This window comes from Cucurbita pepo, chromosome 11, assembly GCF_057944985.1.
Source record: "Cucurbita pepo subsp. pepo isolate OVF chromosome 11, ASM5794498v1, whole genome shotgun sequence".
Lineage (NCBI taxonomy): Eukaryota > Viridiplantae > Streptophyta > Magnoliopsida > Cucurbitales > Cucurbitaceae > Cucurbita > Cucurbita pepo.
Genome location: NC_141808.1, coordinates 4,593,021 through 4,613,468, shown reverse-complemented (window position 1 = coordinate 4,613,468; position 20,448 = coordinate 4,593,021). Strand labels below are relative to the sequence as shown.

Below are 20,448 nucleotides of genomic sequence, written 5' to 3'. Positions count from 1 at the left end.
ACCTAAATAAAATTACTGATACAATGGTTCGGCTTAACCTTATTGGGCTAGTAATGATATTTTAACACTCCCCTCAGCACTAGTTCTGGAGAGTCGTGATTATTAACATTGTTTGGGTTGGGTTGGATTCAAATAAATGAATGTTTTATAGATTCAGTCAGTTCATGGGTTCCATTCAAACTAGATTGAGTTAAACTAAACTAACTCGAATTTATTATTAATTTTAAAATATACATTTTTGCTTACCATATTTATTAATTTATTAATTATTTTTATTTTTTAAAATAATTTTTAACTATTTAAAACTTCTCAAAATATATATTCAAAATTGAGTTGCAAATTTTAATTAAATGTTTTTGTAAAGGTGTAAATAGATATTTTATAAATTACGGTTTTACTCTTATTAAAAATAAAAATTTGAATAAATGGTCCGAATCAACCCAACTAAAAAAAATTAAAATTTAGTTAATTATTTAATAAGGGTGGTTTGGATTTAAAAAAAATTAAAACTAAGAACAATTGGATTGAGTCTCTTAACCTGATCTAACCCAACTCACGAACATCCTTAATCTTGATAATGTTTCAATCATTTGCGTGACATCAAAACAATTATACGAAGAACAATGTAAATTGTGAGAGCCCACGATCCCACATTGGTTGGGGGAGAACGAAAGACCTTTTATAAGGGTGTGAAAATCTTCCTATAGCAGACGAGGGTAAGCTCAAAAGGGAAAGTCAAAAGAGGACAATATCTGCTAGCGGTGAACTTGGACCGTTACAAACATTCGGGAGAAAGTTGACTCGTACCCCGTCCATTTATCTAAAAAGAGGAGAAAGGGATGGATTCAATGATTTGAAAGATTAATGAGTGGTAAAGTAAGTTTTTAGGTTATAAAATTGAAATTTTGTTTGTGGAGAAAATTGAAGGGTAAAGTGGTAAAAAACCATTGCTTTGAACATTGTTAGTGAGGGGACATTATTTATCAACCATAATTACTCTCACTAATCTTCACTTCCTTTCTAAGGAAATGGGCAATAATTTTGAGGAAAGTAAGAGACTAATTAATGAAGCAACTAAATTTATTTATTTATTTATTTTACGTGTTAAGGATTTCCGCTAGGGGTGTACATGGTTCGGGTTAAGTTGGATTGAGAGATTTTTTTGACCCAACGCAAAAGGTGAGTTGGTTGGATTGGTAACCCAACACAACCCTCTGTATTTATTTATTTATTTTTACTTATGAAGGGATTTCCGCTAGGGGTGTATAGGTTCGGGTTGAGTTGGATTGTGAGATTTTTTTGACCCAATCCAAAAGTTCGAGTTGGTTGGATTGGTAACCTAACCCAACCCTCTATTTTCAGGTCGGATTCCGGTTGGGTTGTCAGTGGTCAAATTTTTTCTTTTTAAGTTTTATTTATCCACAATTTATGAATAAAATCTTACATAAAATATATTAAAAGTTTACAAACAAACACAAATTGATCTATAATTATTCACGTAAAAAAATAAATAAATAACACCAAGAGAAATTTGTAATGGCGTGGATATCCTTAGAGAGGACGAGGTACCACTCTGACAAACTTATTAATACGAAAAAATTCTTAATATAATTTATATGTTTTTATTTGGCTCGGTCAACCCGAAGGTTTTATCCACGAACCAATGCAGTTTGGGTCCAAAAAAAATGAACCCAACCCTCCCTGAAATGCTAATCCAATCCAACCAACTCTTATAGTTCGGGTTGGGTTGGTCCAGGTTGTCGGGTTGAATGTACACTCCTAATTTTCGCCTTTCTATTCTTTCCTTCTCAATCATCTTTGTCTTAAGAATGTGTGCTATAAATATTATGACTTGATTGTCCGGAGGTTGAATATCGTTATGAAAGTAGACGAATAAAAAAATAAAATAAAAGCAATAAAAATACAATAAATTTTGTGAAAATTAATCCAAAATCCAAAACTTGAAAACACATGTTCTTCAAGTGGTTTTGGAGAACAAGAATGGGATACAAAAGTGTATAAAAGATAACCCATGAAAATACAGACTACACTTACGTCTTAGGTCGACACCTCTCTATAACAGCGCAGTTCTTGAGCACTACCCCGGGTAACTTATGGCCACCTGAAGAATAAAGAAGGGGGAAGAGGTGAGTATAAAAATATTCGGTAAGCAATCTATTTGTAGGCTCTCACCACGTCCAATTCCTAATAGGTTTTCATGTGCTTTATTTAGGATCAACGAACTCAGTAAGCATTCTGAGCTTCTATGTAGGTCTTAAAGTTCTAGGAACAACCAACCTGATTTAACTATTGTGTAGTCCCGAATCTCTCTTCAAGACTGATTTACAGAATCACAACATCAATCGAGATTTCTCTTCGAAATTGGTTTACAAAATCGCAATATCAGCATTGATCCATTTCTACACACAATAGAAACATTTGTTGAGGATTATTGGGAGTGAGTCCCACATTGGTTAATTTAGTGGAAGATCATGGATTTATAAGCGAGGAATACTATCTCCATTGGTATGGGGCCTTTTGGGGAAGCCCAGAGCAAAGCCATGAGAGCTTATGCTCAAAGTGGACAATATCATACCATTGTGGACTTGGTATGAGGCCGTTTCTATACACAAAGAAGAGCTAGCTACCTATGTGGTCTCACGTCCCTCTTCAGGATCGATTTACGGAATCGCAACATCAGCCTTGATTCGTCTCCACACACAATAGTAACACATATTTTTTTTTTTTTTGATGTCTAGGCAGCTTAAATCTCGCCTTTCATTCCCCGGACGTTTGGGACTAACACCTTGGGGTTAATCCAACTTCTGGGTGCTCTTAGATCTATACCCCTAATCGTCACCTAGAATTACCTAGAATTCTATGGTGCTAAATCTACTAGAAATGTATTATCCTCGATCAAATTGAAAAATCGCTTTAGCTCTAGCACATGGATCATATTTAAAACATTCATGCACGCTTAATAGAGAGATATTCCTATCAACGACTTGAGCACAAAATTTATCACCTAGAAACATACAAACGTACTCAACAAGAAGATAACATCCATTAAACACTCAGAGCATAAATTACAGTATCTCATCCTTCATTATCATAGTAGAAAGCATTGAAGTAGAGATTCAAGAACTGACTCAGTACCTAAGTGAATTCATCACTCATCAACAATTTTCAAACACAGAAAAGGAACAAAATTCATCTTGTGAAATCATATTCCTAACTCCCATTTGATTATTTCGTTCCTAAAATGTTAGGTTTATTTGACTTATGTAGCTATAACCGTTTCTCCTTCGGGATCGAACTCACGTACATTATTGTCACTATTGCCCCATATAAGTAATGAATACCATCAAAACTCACTTATAATGGAGGTCAACTTTAATGGGCAACAATGATTATCATAGTCTAATATTATATAATTAACAATGGTCTATCATATTGTCACCTTCATGTTCAAATACAATAATAATACATGATAGCGTAGATTATAAAACTGTCTCTAACTTTCACAAAACGAGCAACGAGTAACATTACTAATATGTTTGAAGTAAATTATTATGGTAAAGACATGCCACCTTCTTTCATATATTACATTATATTAATTATTTTTCTTGGGAACATGAATCGAATTCAACTTTAGAATCTAATATAGTAGATAGAATTTTAGTAGGTTGAGACAAACACAATGATATTTCTAGTCATTTAATTACAAAAATTAGAAGATTTATTATATGACCCAAATTTCTAACTATTAAACAAATGACTAATAATACGAATATTAACTGATTAATACAAGCTAGTGGCATTACTGTTTCCACGAATTCAAAACAATTTGAAAGTGAATTTCTTCATTATGATTTAATAAAAACTCATAAATAATCTATATGATTTGATAAAACACAAAATAAATTCCTACTTAGGAACCAAATTTATAATGACGTAAACTTACCAAAACTTCAATATAAAAATGGTAACTCTAACAATTTTTTTGTCCTCAACGCCTCTAAATTTTCAAGATAAACAGTTCGTTATTACAGGTAATTCCTACAAAGGATCAGACTAATGACGTATACAATACTTGAATTCTCAATGTAGATGCTAGATAGTTGGTTCTCATCATTTAGAGACTACGAGTGTAATAGAAACATCCGTCGACAAAAGGATCATCACGGAGCATAAAAAATACGTCTTGATACAAAGACGGGATAAAGAAGAGTGCTTATCTAATGCTTCTTTAACGTCATGAGAGTAATGTTTTATTACATGAACTTGTAAAAGGGAGAAAAGTTGAAATGAATATTCATAAATAACAAAAATTCCCAGCTCTTACACAGAAAAAGGATATAGAGACTGAATGACTGACTGACTGAGCTGCCCATTCACTCAAAAAGAAAAGTCATACAATGAAAAGCATCACAGAACCACACCCAAGTCACAATTAGGGGAAAGGATATATATTTTTTCTTTTTCATTTTGAGAAACAGAATAGAATTACAAACCAAAAAAAGGGGCTTAGATGACGATGATGATGATGATCATATCTATCTCTATATAAATAGGCTTAAATTGAAGGTGGGGAAAAAGGGGAAGGCAGCATATTATGAACTAAATAATAAATGGCCTTGAATTATTGACCTGTGCCAAGCAGACAACACTTACAGAATGTTGTTGTATCAGTACAATCTACAGGGATGTTCCACGCAAATAGTAGCATTTGGTCAAAGCAGCGATCGGAGACCTGCGATTCGTGTTCGAGAAAGCACCACTCTGCATTCTCGTTCTTAAGAAACTGCTCCGTCCGTACACATTTCTTCATCTGGTGGCCAATTTTAAAACGTTACTTTTCAAGCTCCCTGAAAAAAAACAAAAGAAAGGCAGAATGGAATTATCAAGAACTCTGTCTAAGTCGAGAATAGTAGTACTCGTGCTATTCATCGATACAGTAATCGTACGATCATGTCTGTCCAATGGCGTGCCATTTTGCTATTGATCGAAGGAAGCATCATAAAAATTAGGTGCATAAACAGAACCAAGCATCCCTTGTTTCGTCTCTGTCCAAAAAGTTCGACCTCAAAAATGACATTATCACGTTCAGCCTTAATTAACTATTCGACCTCGTTAAGATTTGAACTGAATCTCGACTAATGGGTATTAATACAGAAATAAATTGTCCTAGCTTACCCAACTCACTCAGAATGGGGCTTCAAGAGACTCATCCCAAACTTCTGCACTTCCATTAGAGGCATCTTCCACATCTTCTTCCATTGAAAGCCTAATATATTCTCTATGCGCAAAACGATCCCACTCTGTCAAAGTAGGATTCTCGCGCTCCTGCAAGCCACAAGCTCAAAATTATCACTCACCTGGCATAGCCGATCGCAATGCAATGGCCATGTAAAATAAAAGCTCACGTACCTGGCGGATAAGAAATGGATCACGTGTTTCAAAGGCCATAAACTTATTCAGATTAAAAAGAATATTAAAAACACTTCCAGAAAGCTTGCAGCCTTTCAGATCCCGTAGAGTGATATAACTTTCATTCTGCAAGAAGGAAGACATTGTGTAAAGCAAAACAATACCCTTTAGTTCACAACGTTTTGGAGAACCTTTCAAAGATGATAATACCAATGGATATCTTTTAATGATATTTTTCGAGAACTTTGGACACACATCGTAACACAGGAGAACAAAACTATTAAAGGAGTAGAAGATGAACCTCAGGTCCAATCATATCAATTATCTGGCACAAAATATCCTCAAAAAGCACAGGTTCTTGAGCCATGCATTCCATACGATGTAATTGCTCCTCATAAAAGAATTGCAATTCATTCCGTGTTAAAATTCCATTACCATCCAAATCTATGCACTTGAACCTAGGAAAAACCACAAGGCATCATCATCACAATAGGCTGATTGTCACAAACTTGGTCAAGAAATAGAAAACTGGAGAAGACAAACCAAAGTAAATAAACAACAAATCATACCGGCTGCAACTCATAATATAATGACTAATTCTCAAGTATTTTGTCAATGATGCCTAAAAAGAGCCTACACTCTTGTTACCAATTGGAGAAGTATTTTGTCATTCCTTTGGTTTGGAATTTTTTTTCCCCTCTTTTACAATTTCATACATCAACAAAATTGTTTATCATCAAAGATAATGATGATACTAATAATGCCTGAAAGCTTGAGCCATCTTACAAACAATTTATATGACCTGGTAAAAAAATATCAGGAAACGCCAATATTCACTTAAAAATTAGAGAAAATGAGGACATAACATACCAATACTCAAGGCTAGGCTCAGATGATTTATCTTCCTCAGACAATATAAAATAAACAAAATCTTCGTATCCCATCCTACCTTCAACTTTACTAGTAAACTTTCTTGGAACCTAGAATCACATGAAATCATTTAGAGAAGTTAATGCCAGTACTCACTTTATAAATGAAATAAACAAAGCAATAGAAATGGAATAAAATCTTGGGGATTCTAAGGAAGTTCCATTTAAAACTGAAACCTGGAATCAACTTAAATCAATTCTAACAAAGCAATGTCCCAGATGATTCACAAACCTGAGAGAATATTCTATCAACAATACGGTAGGTAAGCGCATGATTTCCATATTTGATAAGGTTCTCCTTGTCAATCAAGAAGTCGTGGTCCGTGTCCAGCTCCCAAAATTTGCAGTATATTACATAAAAATGCTCATAAGAAAAGTACCTACAATTAACAATTATTGCACATTGAACGACAATCAATAGGATACCTTCGTAAGAATACATACGATCATAACATAAAAATCCAATTTGGAAGTAACATATGTAAGAAAGAAATATAATTAAGAGGTTCAAATTGATCTACTTTTTCTTCTTATGCCAACATTATAATAAATAAGACTAAATCCTTAGGCCATCTCCTCTATCTCTTGCATTTTTTTAGTCTGCATCTAGAGAGAGAAAAAAGGGGGATTCATATCGGTAGGATCTGTTTTGATGGTTGGACCCAACAAAATCTGGCACAAAATAGAGATACAGTTCCCGAATTGCAACCAATGCAGAGATCACCATCAAATTCGTACACTCTCCTTCGTTGGGGATACTAGCAAGACTAAAACCCTTCTTTCTCCTTTTTAAGAAACCATTTATTAAGTATTAGCTCAAAAGTTACAAGAACGGCTAGAATGAAAATCCACCATGAACCAATCGCTTATGGGAGCTCATGGAGAACTCTTCGATGGATTAAAATAAAAAAGTAAAAAGAAATTACGAAAAAGAAGGCTTCCTTTTGACAAAAACTGAAAAAAGAATGATAAAACCATGAGGGAGATACGATAGAAGAAAGAAAGAGGTTAAGCATAAAAGGGAAGATGAAAATGATAATGCAGAGTCAATGAGTTAGGTCTGGGACTGATTTATGAATTGAACTCATGAAGACAACAAATAAGTCTTCAGTCAAAAACCTACCTCAAAACTTTGTTGATGTCCTCTTCTTCATCAGCATGTTGCATTGCATCAATCAAATTACCACGTTTGAGCTCCCTAAGCGAAAGCTGACCATTTCCAGCTCTATTTATGTAGAAATATATCCTATATGTTACTGTTTCAGCTGGTTTACAAAATAAAAGTTCATTAAAAAAATGAACAACAAATTATAAAGTGCTGTAGTCTAATTTCATGATAAAAGGTAAATTTAAAAAGAATCTAGAATCAAGCAGGTTTACGATGATTTATCATAGCAAGAAGCCTTGAGGGAACCCAGTATCAAGCCCCTGCCTGAAACTCAAATTGCTTACAACAGCAGGCATCTAACATGGACTGCAAGGTCAATTCCAATGCACACCAGTGCCTAACCAACAATGCTAATGTCAACTCAACAGATGCAATTAAAAAGGCCAACAATCTGTACAACTAGATGAACTACACCGCAAGACCATGGCAAACTAGTGCCATATGCTTTCAGAAAAAATAAACTGCATTGCAACCAAAGAAGAATGCAAGACAGAGGAGAGGATAAAAGGCCCCACTCTAGTGCCATATTCTTTCAGATAAATAAACGACCACATTGCAAATGAAGAAGAACACTAGACAAAGAGGAAAGAGTAAAGGGCCCCACTATAGCTGATGGACAAATGGTCTAGCAATATTAAAGAGCCTCCAACTACTCAATTACAAAACCTTTTGTACCGGAAAACCATTTAGAAACATAAAGATTCAAATCCTACATGTCATCAAGCTCTCAGCCGTCAACCTTTTAAAACACTATACATTCAAAAGAGGAGCAACGGATATAATAACCATTGCCAAAAGAGGTAATATTGAGAGCATTGATGGGCCTTGAGCCTGGATGATTTTAACGTCAGGTTTCTTTTTATAAAGGTTGAAACACTCTCAAAGAAGAGGAAACTGCGGAGGTGTTCCCAATGCTTTCTCAGAATGCTATATACATTGGCAACCAAAACTGAAACCAATTTAATGGTACACTAAGAAGTTGTTAATCTCATCCATGACATGATCATGGACTATGCCCTATCCATGAGGATTTTGCACGCCAGAAACCTTCCCCACTCCTTCGAAATACCTGCAAGATTCTACTGTTTCTCTCTACCCATATATTGCATAAGATTTCCTCTACAGCAAGATTCCACAAAACCTCAACCTTTCCCTTGAAGAACGTACCATATAATAGCCACATCATATTCTCCTTCAACTAGCAAGGAAACACATAATTCAAACCAAACTACAGGGCTAAAGACCACAATTTCCAGATGAGAGCTTACAAGGAAAACAAGTGATGCACGTTTTCACATTCATTAAAACAGAGCACACACTAAGAGACTAGAGAACCATTGAAGGACATCTTTCATGTACTTTTTCTCCACTGTATTCAGAGTTTCTATACAAGCTGACCATAAGAACGCTTTCACTTTTTTTGGACAACATCCTGTCAAACAGCTCTGTACACCTCTTTTCTAAAGCTTCATCTGAATCTTTTGAAAGTCTGACCAGGGAACTAACAGAAAATTGTCCTGAATAATCCAGTACCCAAATTCTTTTAATGACCTCCCCAATTAGCTCGAGTCTTCAATAAATCCAGGAGCAACCTGTTCTTCTTCATCTCTTAAATTCCTTCTCGAAAAAAATGTTTTATCCCCCACAATTGAAGCCCACACCTCCTTAGTAATCTTATTCTTTAGACTTCAATGTCATTGTCTTTGTTGGTTGTATCCCTCATAAGGCAGAAAGCGTAGTGGGTGTTTAATGAATTTTATTATGTCTTATGGAATGGTTTTTGAGTTTTTACTATATTTTAGAATTTTATTGTTCGACTAGTTATATTGTACTAATGGAAGTTGTCACTTCAGTAATTTTTCGTTTTATCAGCAAAAAAATTGTCCTTTGTCAAAAAGTAGGTTCCAATGTTAAGTCGGTAGGCTCTTTTTCTTTTGTTCTATTTTGTTTGTAATGTGAAGGAGCAATTATTAAGATTGTTCTATTTTGAGGATGCCTCATCCTCCCCCACAAACTTCCTAGTGATCCTTTCATATATCAGTAAAGTTCTGGTTTTGTTCGTAAGGAAAACAAATATATTATATTTTATATAAATATCATGATGAAAGAGATTTGATAGCTCAAAAATTAAAGAAAGAAGTTAGTTAAATTAACCAAAGAAAAACATGATTATTACGAAAAACAAAATACAAAGCAAACCAGGAATACCCATCAAATTAAAGCAGGAAAATTCAGACAAAGGCACCAACCATATCTTTCCTGAAATTCTGGAGTGCTCTGAAGGAATTCTAGCCCTGGGTGCGTTGCTAAGAGTTCTCGAAGCACAGGTTTGAAGTCATCCTGTCATAAAATTATAATACTCAACTTCACCGAGATGTGGTTACTTCAGATGATATCAATTTCATTTAACCATTTACTAAATATAATCTTTGGGTTACAATAAAATATGTAGGAAATAACACAAGGTAATTCATAGAAAACAGCTTGTCATTCATGGTGCTATATTAACACTAAAAATACCTTTTTTTTCTTAGAAACAATAGTCTAAAGAATACTAAAATTTTGATAAATATAATAATCGACATTTATTTTTTCAATACAATGATCAGGACTCAAAGAAGAAGAAAAGAAAGGAAACAATTAAAAATAGAAGGAAACCTGAGTCAGATACTTGAGATCCGGCTGCTTTAAAATCCTAAAAATTTGGGTTGCTATATCCAGTGTCAACATGTTTCCATTGATCCAATACTCAATAAAAGCATCCCTGAAACATAATAACGATGATCATTTTTTTTTTTTTTTTTTTTTTTTTGATAAATGATGATGATGATGATGATAAAAAATCTTGAGAAGAATATTAGACACATGCTGAGTAGAGAAACCAAGTTTATTTTTTCTAATCATCAAGTGTTTAGGTTTGTTTGTGTGTGTTTTAACTAATATCACGAGACAACCAATAGGCCTCTAAAAATCATATTATTCATCTCAATCAAAAGGATGGAAAGAAAAAAGCGTTGCATCATCTCCCAGAGGATGGATTTTGTGTAAAACATAGGAGGATTATCATTTGCATTTCTTTATGCTATTCCCCAATGCTCCTGTGCTCGTTAGTCAAATCTCTTCAAAGCATTTGGCTAGAGCTGCCGCTGACCAACGATTATTAATGTTGCAGTTTTCTAACTTATTAATGGAAGCCCTTACTTGGTCAAGCTGGAAGAATTTGGTCAACGCTATGCTTGATTTTTTTTCTTTTCTTTTTTATTTTTTTTTTGGAGATTGTGGCTTGAGAGAAAGCTGAAAACTTTGAAAACGACTGATTCTAGTTGGAAGAGTTCCTGGGACAATGTTTCACTCAAAGGTATACTCAGCTCCTTAACCAACTCTAAAGAAATGAAAATGTGCATTACGCCTATCCACGAATACAACCATGTCTTAATATGCCAGTTTCTCTCACACTTTCATTCATCCTGATGTTTCCTCTTCCATTCTTTGCATTACTATTCCATCATCTCCAATGCCGCTATTATCATAAAAATCATGCACCGCCATGACTAGCAGTTTTTTCTTTTTGGAAGGAAGGTCAAATCAAATACTTTTGTCCCTTGTCAAGCTTTGTTTTGTTTTATTGGGAGTCTTCTGTCATGATCGAAACAGAAGGAAAAAAAAAACAAAAAGTGGACCATCTTACTTTGGTATGATGTGTAACCAGATCGAGTGATAATGGACCACGTTGCTGCCACCTTGTAGCTAAGGAACTTGGAGTTTGGAGAGGAGTTTAGCATCCAAGGCCACATTGTTTCCTTCAATTCTTCAGGCAGCTTTGCATTCTTGTCCTCAATTCCTTACGTTGTTTCCATTTGCTACACCTCTCAACAAATCCCATAGTTCAACCTAGACCACCTCTATCAACTCAAGTTCATTAAAATTCCTTCTAGAATCAAGCCTCCAATACTAACTTAAAAGCATTCCAGCACTAACATACCAAAAGCCTCTTACTTCCAATCCGACCAATGTTTTAAAGGTTACTGAGGGTTATGCCTTGAGGCAAGGCAATAACTTTTTAACCTTGAGAGTTACGCCTCCTTTGAACCATAAGAGGCTTGTGTCACTATGAAAACACGTTGAGGTTTAAAATATCTACACCTAATGTAATGAGAAGAATAATATTAATGTCTCATTCTTCCAAAATATAAAAATTTGAGTTGTGACAATTCGAACTATTACTACTTTCGCCAATGTGACTTTAAAAGCATTGAAGACAATTTATAGAATAAGTCAATCCTATTAATGATAGTTGTAGAGAGGTTAAAAATATCCTTTTAGAATTTTTGTTTAAGTGGAAATTGACAAAGGTGGTTTTCGTTTATGCTTTAATATGACTACTATGTTTAACACTTGAAACTTATGCCTCGCCAATTCAAGAAGAAAAGCTTCAAGGCCACCTTTAGCCTTTTAAAACATTGGATCCAACAAGCGAAGCAAATAATAGTGATGAAAGAGGGTGGGAAGGGTTTTTGTTCAACCCAAAGTCCATGGATCTTCCAAAAGATCTACACTCTTTGCCACTCCCCAACCTAAAACTAGACACTTTACTTTCATTTCTTCTCAATGATAGCTCAGTTATTCATTAAGAAAAACTAGTCACATGTCACCCACGCCCAAGATTTACACAATCATTCATTGGTTATAGTTACTATAGATCAACTTTGGCAAACAAACTAATAATTATAATCGTACCACTAACATAATAATTTAAAAAAAAAAAATCTACATGTCCTATAATTTCACATATACTTGACTTTAACATAAGCCAATCTACTCAAACTACATTGGGGCCCAGAATACGAAGATTCTCTCATCCACTTCTAGATTAGTATTATCAATCATTGTTGGACTGTAACAAAATACCACCCAAAGACTACATTTTCATCTCAGGAGCTGCCTTTTGTGAAGAGCATCACTGGTGTAGCCTAATGGATTAAAGCAGAACTCTCTCCAAGAAGTCTATCTCAAATCTTTATCATAGATCAAAGGATAAGAATAAACCAAGTATTTAAAAGACTAAAAATTACTTAAAAGGAATAAATTCCACAAGTATTATCTAATCTCCCTACATCAATCACATCCATGGACAGGGAAAAGAAGAAGACAAATTGAAGCTCTAGATTCTAATAATTAAATCCAAAGAGGACTAAACAATATTATGATCTAATTTAAGGAAGGCCTATAAAAATTGAAATTCGAAATAACAAAATATCGATTAATACAATTTTCTGAAGGCAGCGTATTTCTGTATGGTCTGGCTTTGGAATCATTCACTCTTCCGCACAAAGCCATTCCTTATCCCAACACACACGCGCACCAAAGAAAAAAAAGATAAACACAATCTTGAGCAGCAAAGTCAGGCATTAAGTAGCATGAACAGTTCATTGAAAAAAAATACAGAATTAAAATATTTACTGATAAACCAAAGGAGACAAGGAAACAGAAACAAAGTCCAATACATACGTCATGCTAGAACAACGTTCTCCAGCAACAAGAGAAACCTACCTTGTCACAGTGCCAGTGCTATTAACATCTATCTTTCTGAAAAGAGAAGTGGAAAAGAATGATGGCAGCTTGCATACTTCTTTTGTAACTGCCCTAAATTCTGGCATAACAAAAGGAGAGTTAGTGTCCATTGGAGAAATGAGACGTAATTTTTTTAGATATCCTACCATGGATCTGTAACCCATCCAAGTGTCCATAGAAAGCCTGATTGGCCCTGAACATGCATTGCTCTTTCAGGTCAACTGGTGGTGGACGTCCATTTTGGAAGTAAAACTGTAATAGTAAAAGTTTTGCAATTAGAAACTATCATCACAATTCCATAATATCAGATTCAACTGATAAGACTAAAGGTTAATAGATAAAAGACGAATAAAAATGACCCATAGCTCTGAATTTATTGTTAATGAATATAACAGCAAAAGATAATCAAGTACACACGCCACCTAACCTGCGGAATTGGTTCTTTAATTGGCTCACTAATCACTTTCAGTGGGGAGCCTAAAATAGAAGGACCAACCCTCGGTCTCATCACCCGAGGGGAACCAGATATACTTCTCGGTGATAAAGGAGGAGCACTTCCAGCAGGAAATATAGAAGGCAGTGAATTGGTAGCAGAAGCATGAGGACTAGAAGAATTTCCAGGCACATTCAAGGGTACACCAGCCTTTGCATCGTTTAACAATGACGTGACCTAAAAGATACAATAGATAAACAATGAATTCGAATACATTCGATACACGTGCAAAGGACTGAATACATTCCAGCTAGGGATACGATCTTTTGGGCACATAGAACATGTTCTGGAGTATCTATGACTTAAACAACTGGAATTCACAAGTTTATAAATCACAAAGCAGCATTTCCATGGAAATATCAAAATCCATGATTCAAGAATTTCCCCAATTGAACGAACTTTGTAATGCAAGGAAATGAAGGTTAGAAGACGAGGAGTACCAGGCGATTAGTGGCAGGAAGCGAAAGCCACTGCTCAAACAGCTTCTCGACAAAATCAGGATTGGATTTAATCGCCAAAGGAGAGACCTCCGCCAGCTGCAACAATTCAGCGTCCAAAGACGCCACATCGCAAGAGATTTCCATATTCATCGAAACCAGAGCGTGACTCTCGCATGAACTGCACAGATATCAAGCAGCAAGACCAATCACTTAACCCTAGATGCCAATTCCGACCCTGGAAAGGCAATATATGTCAAAGCATCCTGAAGAACAACAAATCAAGATTAAACAAGGAATGCAACCCACAAATTTGTTGATCAGATTTAGAGCTACAGAGGACAGAAGAGAGTCCCAGATCTTCAGGAAGTGAAAGTGGGATTGGTGTGTCTGGCAACAAGAGGGTGGAAGAAGATTGAAATGGTTGATTGGAGGCCGAGAAAAGGAGGGAAAGCGAGAGAAAACTGTTTGAGAGAGATCGATTGCGATTTCAGGGAGATGGGAAAGCTTGTGGGAGAGAGAGAGAGGGTGATTTTTCTCGGAAAAATGGAAAATCGGAGAAACATATATATATACACACACACACATATATACATATATATATATATATATATATATATATATATGTATATGTATATGTATATATATAATGACACAGCAATCTGAAGCAATACTTTTGTGAGAAATGGAGAGTGGCTAAAGGAAAGAGGAAGCGCGGTTCCCCATGGTTTTTAAGGCATCCAAAATACAGTATACCAAATCACGTGCGGTTGCCACGTGCTGGTTTACCTTTCGGATTTTTTTTTTTTTAATTATTTTAAAAGTCGTTAATAATTAACCCAAATTTATCATTAATATTTGTTATAAATTTTAAATACTTTTAATTTTTATAATATCTTTAAAATAAGGTTAGATTGATTTATAACCTTATTTGTAGGTTGGTCGGGTTGATTATATCAAAACAATGTCGACGCTCAAAGTGATTGAATTTTTTATTTTCTAAAAATTCAACCCAACCCAAATCGAAATAATAAAGAAAAAACTAACTCAGTTGAATCTTAATAGTTTTGATTGAATAGTTTGAGCGGATCGGTTTCTCAGTCGTATGAATATTATGATTAAAAATTTCAAAAATAAATAAAATAATATATATATGGGTAACTATATTTATGTTAAGAAAATGATTTAGAATTTTAGGAATAAATTTAGAAAAATGATTTAGATATTTTAGAGAAAACTTTAAAAATTTTAGGAATAGATTGACTACAGATATATCCTTTCACTCTCTTTAGTTATCATCCCAAGAAATCACAACCAATACTTTCATCTAGTATACTCCTCCGCTGTACTTAGTTCATCATCCCAAAAAATCACAACCAATATGAGGTAGTAGTTTATACCGAGTGTCTTGTATTCTCTTCTCGATTGCGAGTGTTACCCATAGAAAATTGTGTGGAACAATAAATATATATATATATATATATATTAGTCGAGCGAGTTCAATTATCTATAATTTTTAGAAATGCGATAATCATTTTATTATAATTTTTGAAATTTTAAAATTACAGCTTTTAAATGATTTTTCATAAAATCAAAATTTTAAAATTTTTAATTTAATTTCAATTTAGTTTCCATCATTTTTACCTTTTCAAAAATGTATTAAATAAATAAATTTAAAAGCTCTAAACATGCATAATAATTATTTAAATTATTAAGAGAATATTTTTATCTTTAAATTTTAAAATTTATTTCAAAATTACTGGAAGAGTAATTATTTTGACGATGTATTATAAAATAAACTTAATGGTAAAAATGGTCTTGTTCTTTTATATGCCGTAAATAATATATTGTACGACTTTTAATTTTTACACCTCAGCTGTCACGTCAATCCTCATCATTTATTTTAATAGAAAAGATATTGTTGGAATAATTTTAAAATATAGATCATTTTTAAAAGAAATTAAATATAAAATTTTAATTTAGGGGTAATAAATGAATGCTATACATATGCTTTGAATGAGAGGAAACATTGCTAGTAGTTTAAATAAGAGAAAAAGAATCTAAATAATTAATTAAAGATGGTGGGTCTCATTTATTAGATGTGAGATAAATAATAAGAATGAAAATTATTAATGAAAACATAGTGAGACACATTGAATAAGGAATGTGTATGAAATTGATGAGGTCTTATTGGAAGGAATGAGATTGTTTTTTTTTTTTTTTTTTTTTTTACGGGTAGACGAGTCCTAACATTCTCATTTCTCGATTCTCATTTGCCCTTCAATAAACGAGGCGTTAAATGTTTAGTATGTTAGAATTAAACAGTCATGACCTGATTTTTTAGGCTTCGAATTTTGGACGATAACTAAAAAGATAAAGGCTAAAAGCAAACAAAATAAGAGTCTATTCATAAGAGTCTCGAGAGAGAGCTGAACATGCGAGAGAATATAATAACCTAAAGAAAATTAAAAGGAAGAAAAATTGTCCGAGATTGCCTAAGTTGAATAGTGAGGAGTTGGCCACCACTAAAGGGGAGGTCACTCACTTCATTTTATCATCCCACTTGAATGGTTCGAGCCAGTGGGAAAATACACTTTTTGATGGCTTAAGACTAGCATTTTGGCTGATTTGACTTGAGTTTAATATGTTCGGACCCTTTTCTCATAGTTTCAATTTTTTGAAAGCATTCAAGGTTAGTATGACATTAGACTTAGCTAGTTTAAATTATTAGGAGTAAGTTTAAATTATTTTATGCAAAAGTAGGTGAGTCAATTTCCATAGTAGAATTTTAATTTTTGATTGTTGAACTCCTTAGGTTGAATTAAATTTCAGAAAGCAACGTTAAGCTAGCATCAAGGAGTTGTAGTAGCTTCGATCTAAGCCAACCAGGTAAGTGGCCTTACTATCGGCTCAGTCAGAAGACTTGTCTTATGTATGACGACACGTGCCCAGTGGAGACCACCCCTATGATGGTGTTGCCCAAAGGAGACCAACCCTATGATGGTGATAAGGATCATGGTGTTCCAACTGGACCTATTACACGATCCAAGGCCAAGAAGATTCAACAAGTATTCATTCTTCATCTACAAAATTGGATAGGTTCGGCTCAATCACTATTTCATGTGTTACAAGCTTATTCGATTGAGGAAGGACTATTTGGAGCTTAAAAAATGAATATTTGCACAGTTGAAGTAGCGGATGAAGTTACTATAAATTGCACTTGAATGATAAGTTATGGTCACTAAATTCGTTAGTGGGCATTTGAAAAATTAAGAGTTTCTTTTTTTTAGAGAGACTTAAAAAAAGAAAATTCAGACCTCTCACCTTTAGAAATTTGAGCATCATTTTTGTTATTTCTATGTTTCATGTCATTGTTTTGGCAGTTTGAATTTGAACCATTCAATCAAGATTTGATCAAATTCGATTGTGGAGTGACTCAATTTAGAACAAGACTCCAAATCTTGCTTCTAGATATTTTAGGGGTAATCTAATTCTAGGCTTATCACTCGGTTCATCCGAATTTTGTTGTAGGAGGTGTTAATTTCTTTGATTTAAGGATTCTTGCTTCACCATAAGTTTGGATCATTGAGCTAAGGATTAGGGTTTCCTTATCAATGGTTTTAATTATAGGTCCGAACATGAGTTGCAATTGCTTGCATTCCCTGACCCCAATGGTGGGATCACTTACTAAGTATTTCTTAAAACACACGTGTGGGTCATGTGTTGCTTCTATTTCAAGTAAAGGCAAGGTATCTTTGTACGACTGACAATGACATCGCAAGTAGAGACCATGACACATGCATAGTATAATGGTATTTTATTTTCGTAGTCTTAGGTTAGTACATGGTGTTTTTACTTTTATGTTTTACTTGTTTTATTTAGTATTTCTTATGTTGTTTTAAAGATGCTTTTGAACATGTAAGTCCATGACAATGTTTTATGATGAAGTTTTAAAGGTTTAATTCTGCATAAGAGCATAGGAAATGATGACGGTAGCAACTTTAGGTTAGCAGAAATCTAGGGTCGTTAGAGAGAAGATTGTTAGAGTTGGTGAAAGATTATGACATCAAGATCCTTTACCACCAAGTAAGGCTAATGTTGTAGTAGATGCATTGAGTAGGAAGACAACTCATACCTCTGCATTGGTCACCAAACGGAGCAAGTTACCAGATGAGATCTGACAGTTCAACCTACCCTCCATACATGTATTATTGACACACAGATTACAGACATACAGTTCAGCAAGGACTATGATATGCAGGAGGTAGAGAGAATCGAGAGAATTTCACTTTCTTCAGATAGCGGGTTCTTGTGACAAGGTCATCTGTGTGTACCTAAGGATGAGGGAATTTTGAAGACGGTCTTATATGAAGCTCACAATACATCCTTGACATTTTAGCCTGGAAGTACAAAGATGTACCAAGACCTGAAGAGTTGTTATTGGTGGCCTGGAATGAAAAGACATGTTGCAAAGTATGTGAGCCGTTGTTTGACCTGTTAATAAGTGAAGGCTCCGAGACATCACCCAACAGGATTGCTACAACCGTTGAACATTCCCTAGTAAAAGTGAGAGGAAGTGAGCATGGACTTCAAATCGAGCTTACCTAGAACCAAGAAAGGTTATGATGTGATCTAGGTTATAGCTGACTGTAAGAACCCACACCCACTGCTAGTAGATATTATCCTCTTTGAACTTTCCCTTCAAAGGCTTCCCATCAAGGTTTAAAATACGTCTACTAGGTTTTCACATCCTTATAAGGAATGTTTTGTTCTTCTCTCCAATCAACGTGGGATCTCACAATCCATCCCTTTGGGGGCCCAACGTTCTCGTTGGCTCTGATACCATTTGTAATAGCCTAAGTCCATCGTTAGCAAATATTGTTCTCTTTGAATTTTTCCTCCAAGAGATTCGTCTCCAGGTTTTAAAACACGTCTACTATGGAGAGATTTTTACACCCTTAAAATGAACGATTCGTTCTACTCTCTAACGAATGTGGGATATCACATTGACAGACTCACCAATACATCTCACTTCATACCAAGCAAGAGTACGTTTCAAGTGGATTGATGGGCTCAGTTGTACATTCGGGTAGTTGTTCGTCTACATGAGTTACCAGTATTAATCGTGTCCTACCTCTTATGGAGTTTGCCTATAATAACAGCTACCAAGTAACGATTCAGATGACACTGTTTGAAGCCTTGTATGGGGGAGGTGTTAGACACTTATATTCCAAAAAGAGGTTGATTCGCAACAGCTCATGGGGCCGAAGGTTTGTTTGCTATAGCTCATGTGGCAGTGCATAAGATTAGATAGAGGATACTGACAACACAAAGCTGGCAGAAGAGTTATACATACTCTCGTAGGAAGGACCTCGAGTTTGCTATGGGTGAACATGTCTTCCTAAAGGTGAGACCTATGATAGGGGTGTTTCGGTTCAGGAAGATGGGTAAGTTGAGCCCGAGATTCATAGTATCTTTGAGATCCTTGAGAGGGTAAGACTTGTGGCGTATAGGGTAGCACTACGACCTGCCCTCGCCACTGTGCACAATGTTTCTATGTATCTATGCTACAGAAGTACACCCCAGATCCCACTCACATCATAGAGCATGAGACATTTTCAATACGGGAGGATTTGTATTATGAGGAGATCTCTGTCAAGATTTTAGCACGTTATGTCAAACAGTGGAGAAGCAAGAAAATTCCCCTAGTCAAGGTATTGAGGAGTAACCATCAGGACGATGTAGTGACCTTGGAACACGAGGAGGATGTCAAGGAATCCTAACCCAAGCTCTTCTAGGGATAGCGAACTTTCGGGGACGAAAGTTTCTAAGGAGATGAGACTTTGTAACACCCGAGGCCAACATGTACGTAACTGTTTCTTAATCCCTCTTTTAAATTTCTAGCTTTCATGATTTTATTAGGAGTCTTGAAGAGTGAATATCTAACGGATGCCGAAGGAAAAATTGTTTGGGATGCCTCGAGGGACCTATAAAAAATATTATAAAAAGATGCCAGAAAAAAATAAAAAATAAAAATAAAACTAGGAAAGAGGTAAAGTAGAGATAAGGAGAGAGACTAGGGTTTGAAAAGGAATAAGAAGAAGAAGGAAAAAGCTCGTACCATTGATCGAGTTCGATGTTGGCAAAGAAAATCTCTCAACGGTTACTATCAAGAGAGAAAAAGCTAATTTCGTGCGATCAGATCATCACAGCATTCATTTTTTCCAAGAACAAAGAAAAAAGAACAAAAGAAAATCTTGTGTGTTTTAGTTTCAGTTTTTTCGAAGATCCGAGAAGTTTTGGTCATCTTTAAAATCTAATGTTCGGATATGATGATCTTGGATAGGAATCACACAAGTTTGGTGTTAAAACTCGGCCAAGATTGCAGTCGGACTTGGAGTAATTGGAATCACACAAATT

General features: G+C 34.9%; 1 protein-coding gene across 4 annotated transcripts; it reads right to left on the bottom strand.

Moving 5' to 3' along the window:
• Nucleotides 1–4,221: 4,221 nt before the first annotated feature.
• Nucleotides 4,222–14,594, bottom strand: LOC111805374 (serine/threonine protein phosphatase 2A regulatory subunit B''beta). Of its 4 annotated transcripts, none has more exons than XM_023690433.2 (14): nt 14,338–14,593; nt 14,032–14,266; nt 13,526–13,768; nt 13,245–13,350; nt 13,078–13,177; nt 10,186–10,291; nt 9,777–9,867; nt 7,483–7,624; nt 6,592–6,739; nt 6,301–6,410; nt 5,732–5,888; nt 5,431–5,556; nt 5,197–5,346; nt 4,222–4,868 (listed from the first exon to the last, which is right to left on the bottom strand). In XM_023690433.2, the coding sequence occupies exons 2-13, from the start codon at nt 14,179–14,181 to the stop codon at nt 5,206–5,208; spliced, it is 1,620 nt and encodes a 539-aa protein (XP_023546201.2). In that variant the 5' UTR covers nt 14,182–14,266; nt 14,338–14,593; the 3' UTR covers nt 4,222–4,868; nt 5,197–5,205. The 4 variants fall into 4 exon arrangements, with proteins under 4 accessions (XP_023546201.2, XP_023546202.2, XP_023546203.2 ...); XM_023690434.2 differs by having other exon boundaries at nt 14,032–14,209; XM_023690435.2 differs by having other exon boundaries at nt 5,206–5,346; nt 14,032–14,594.
• Between the last annotated feature and the right edge of the window lie 5,854 nt (nt 14,595–20,448).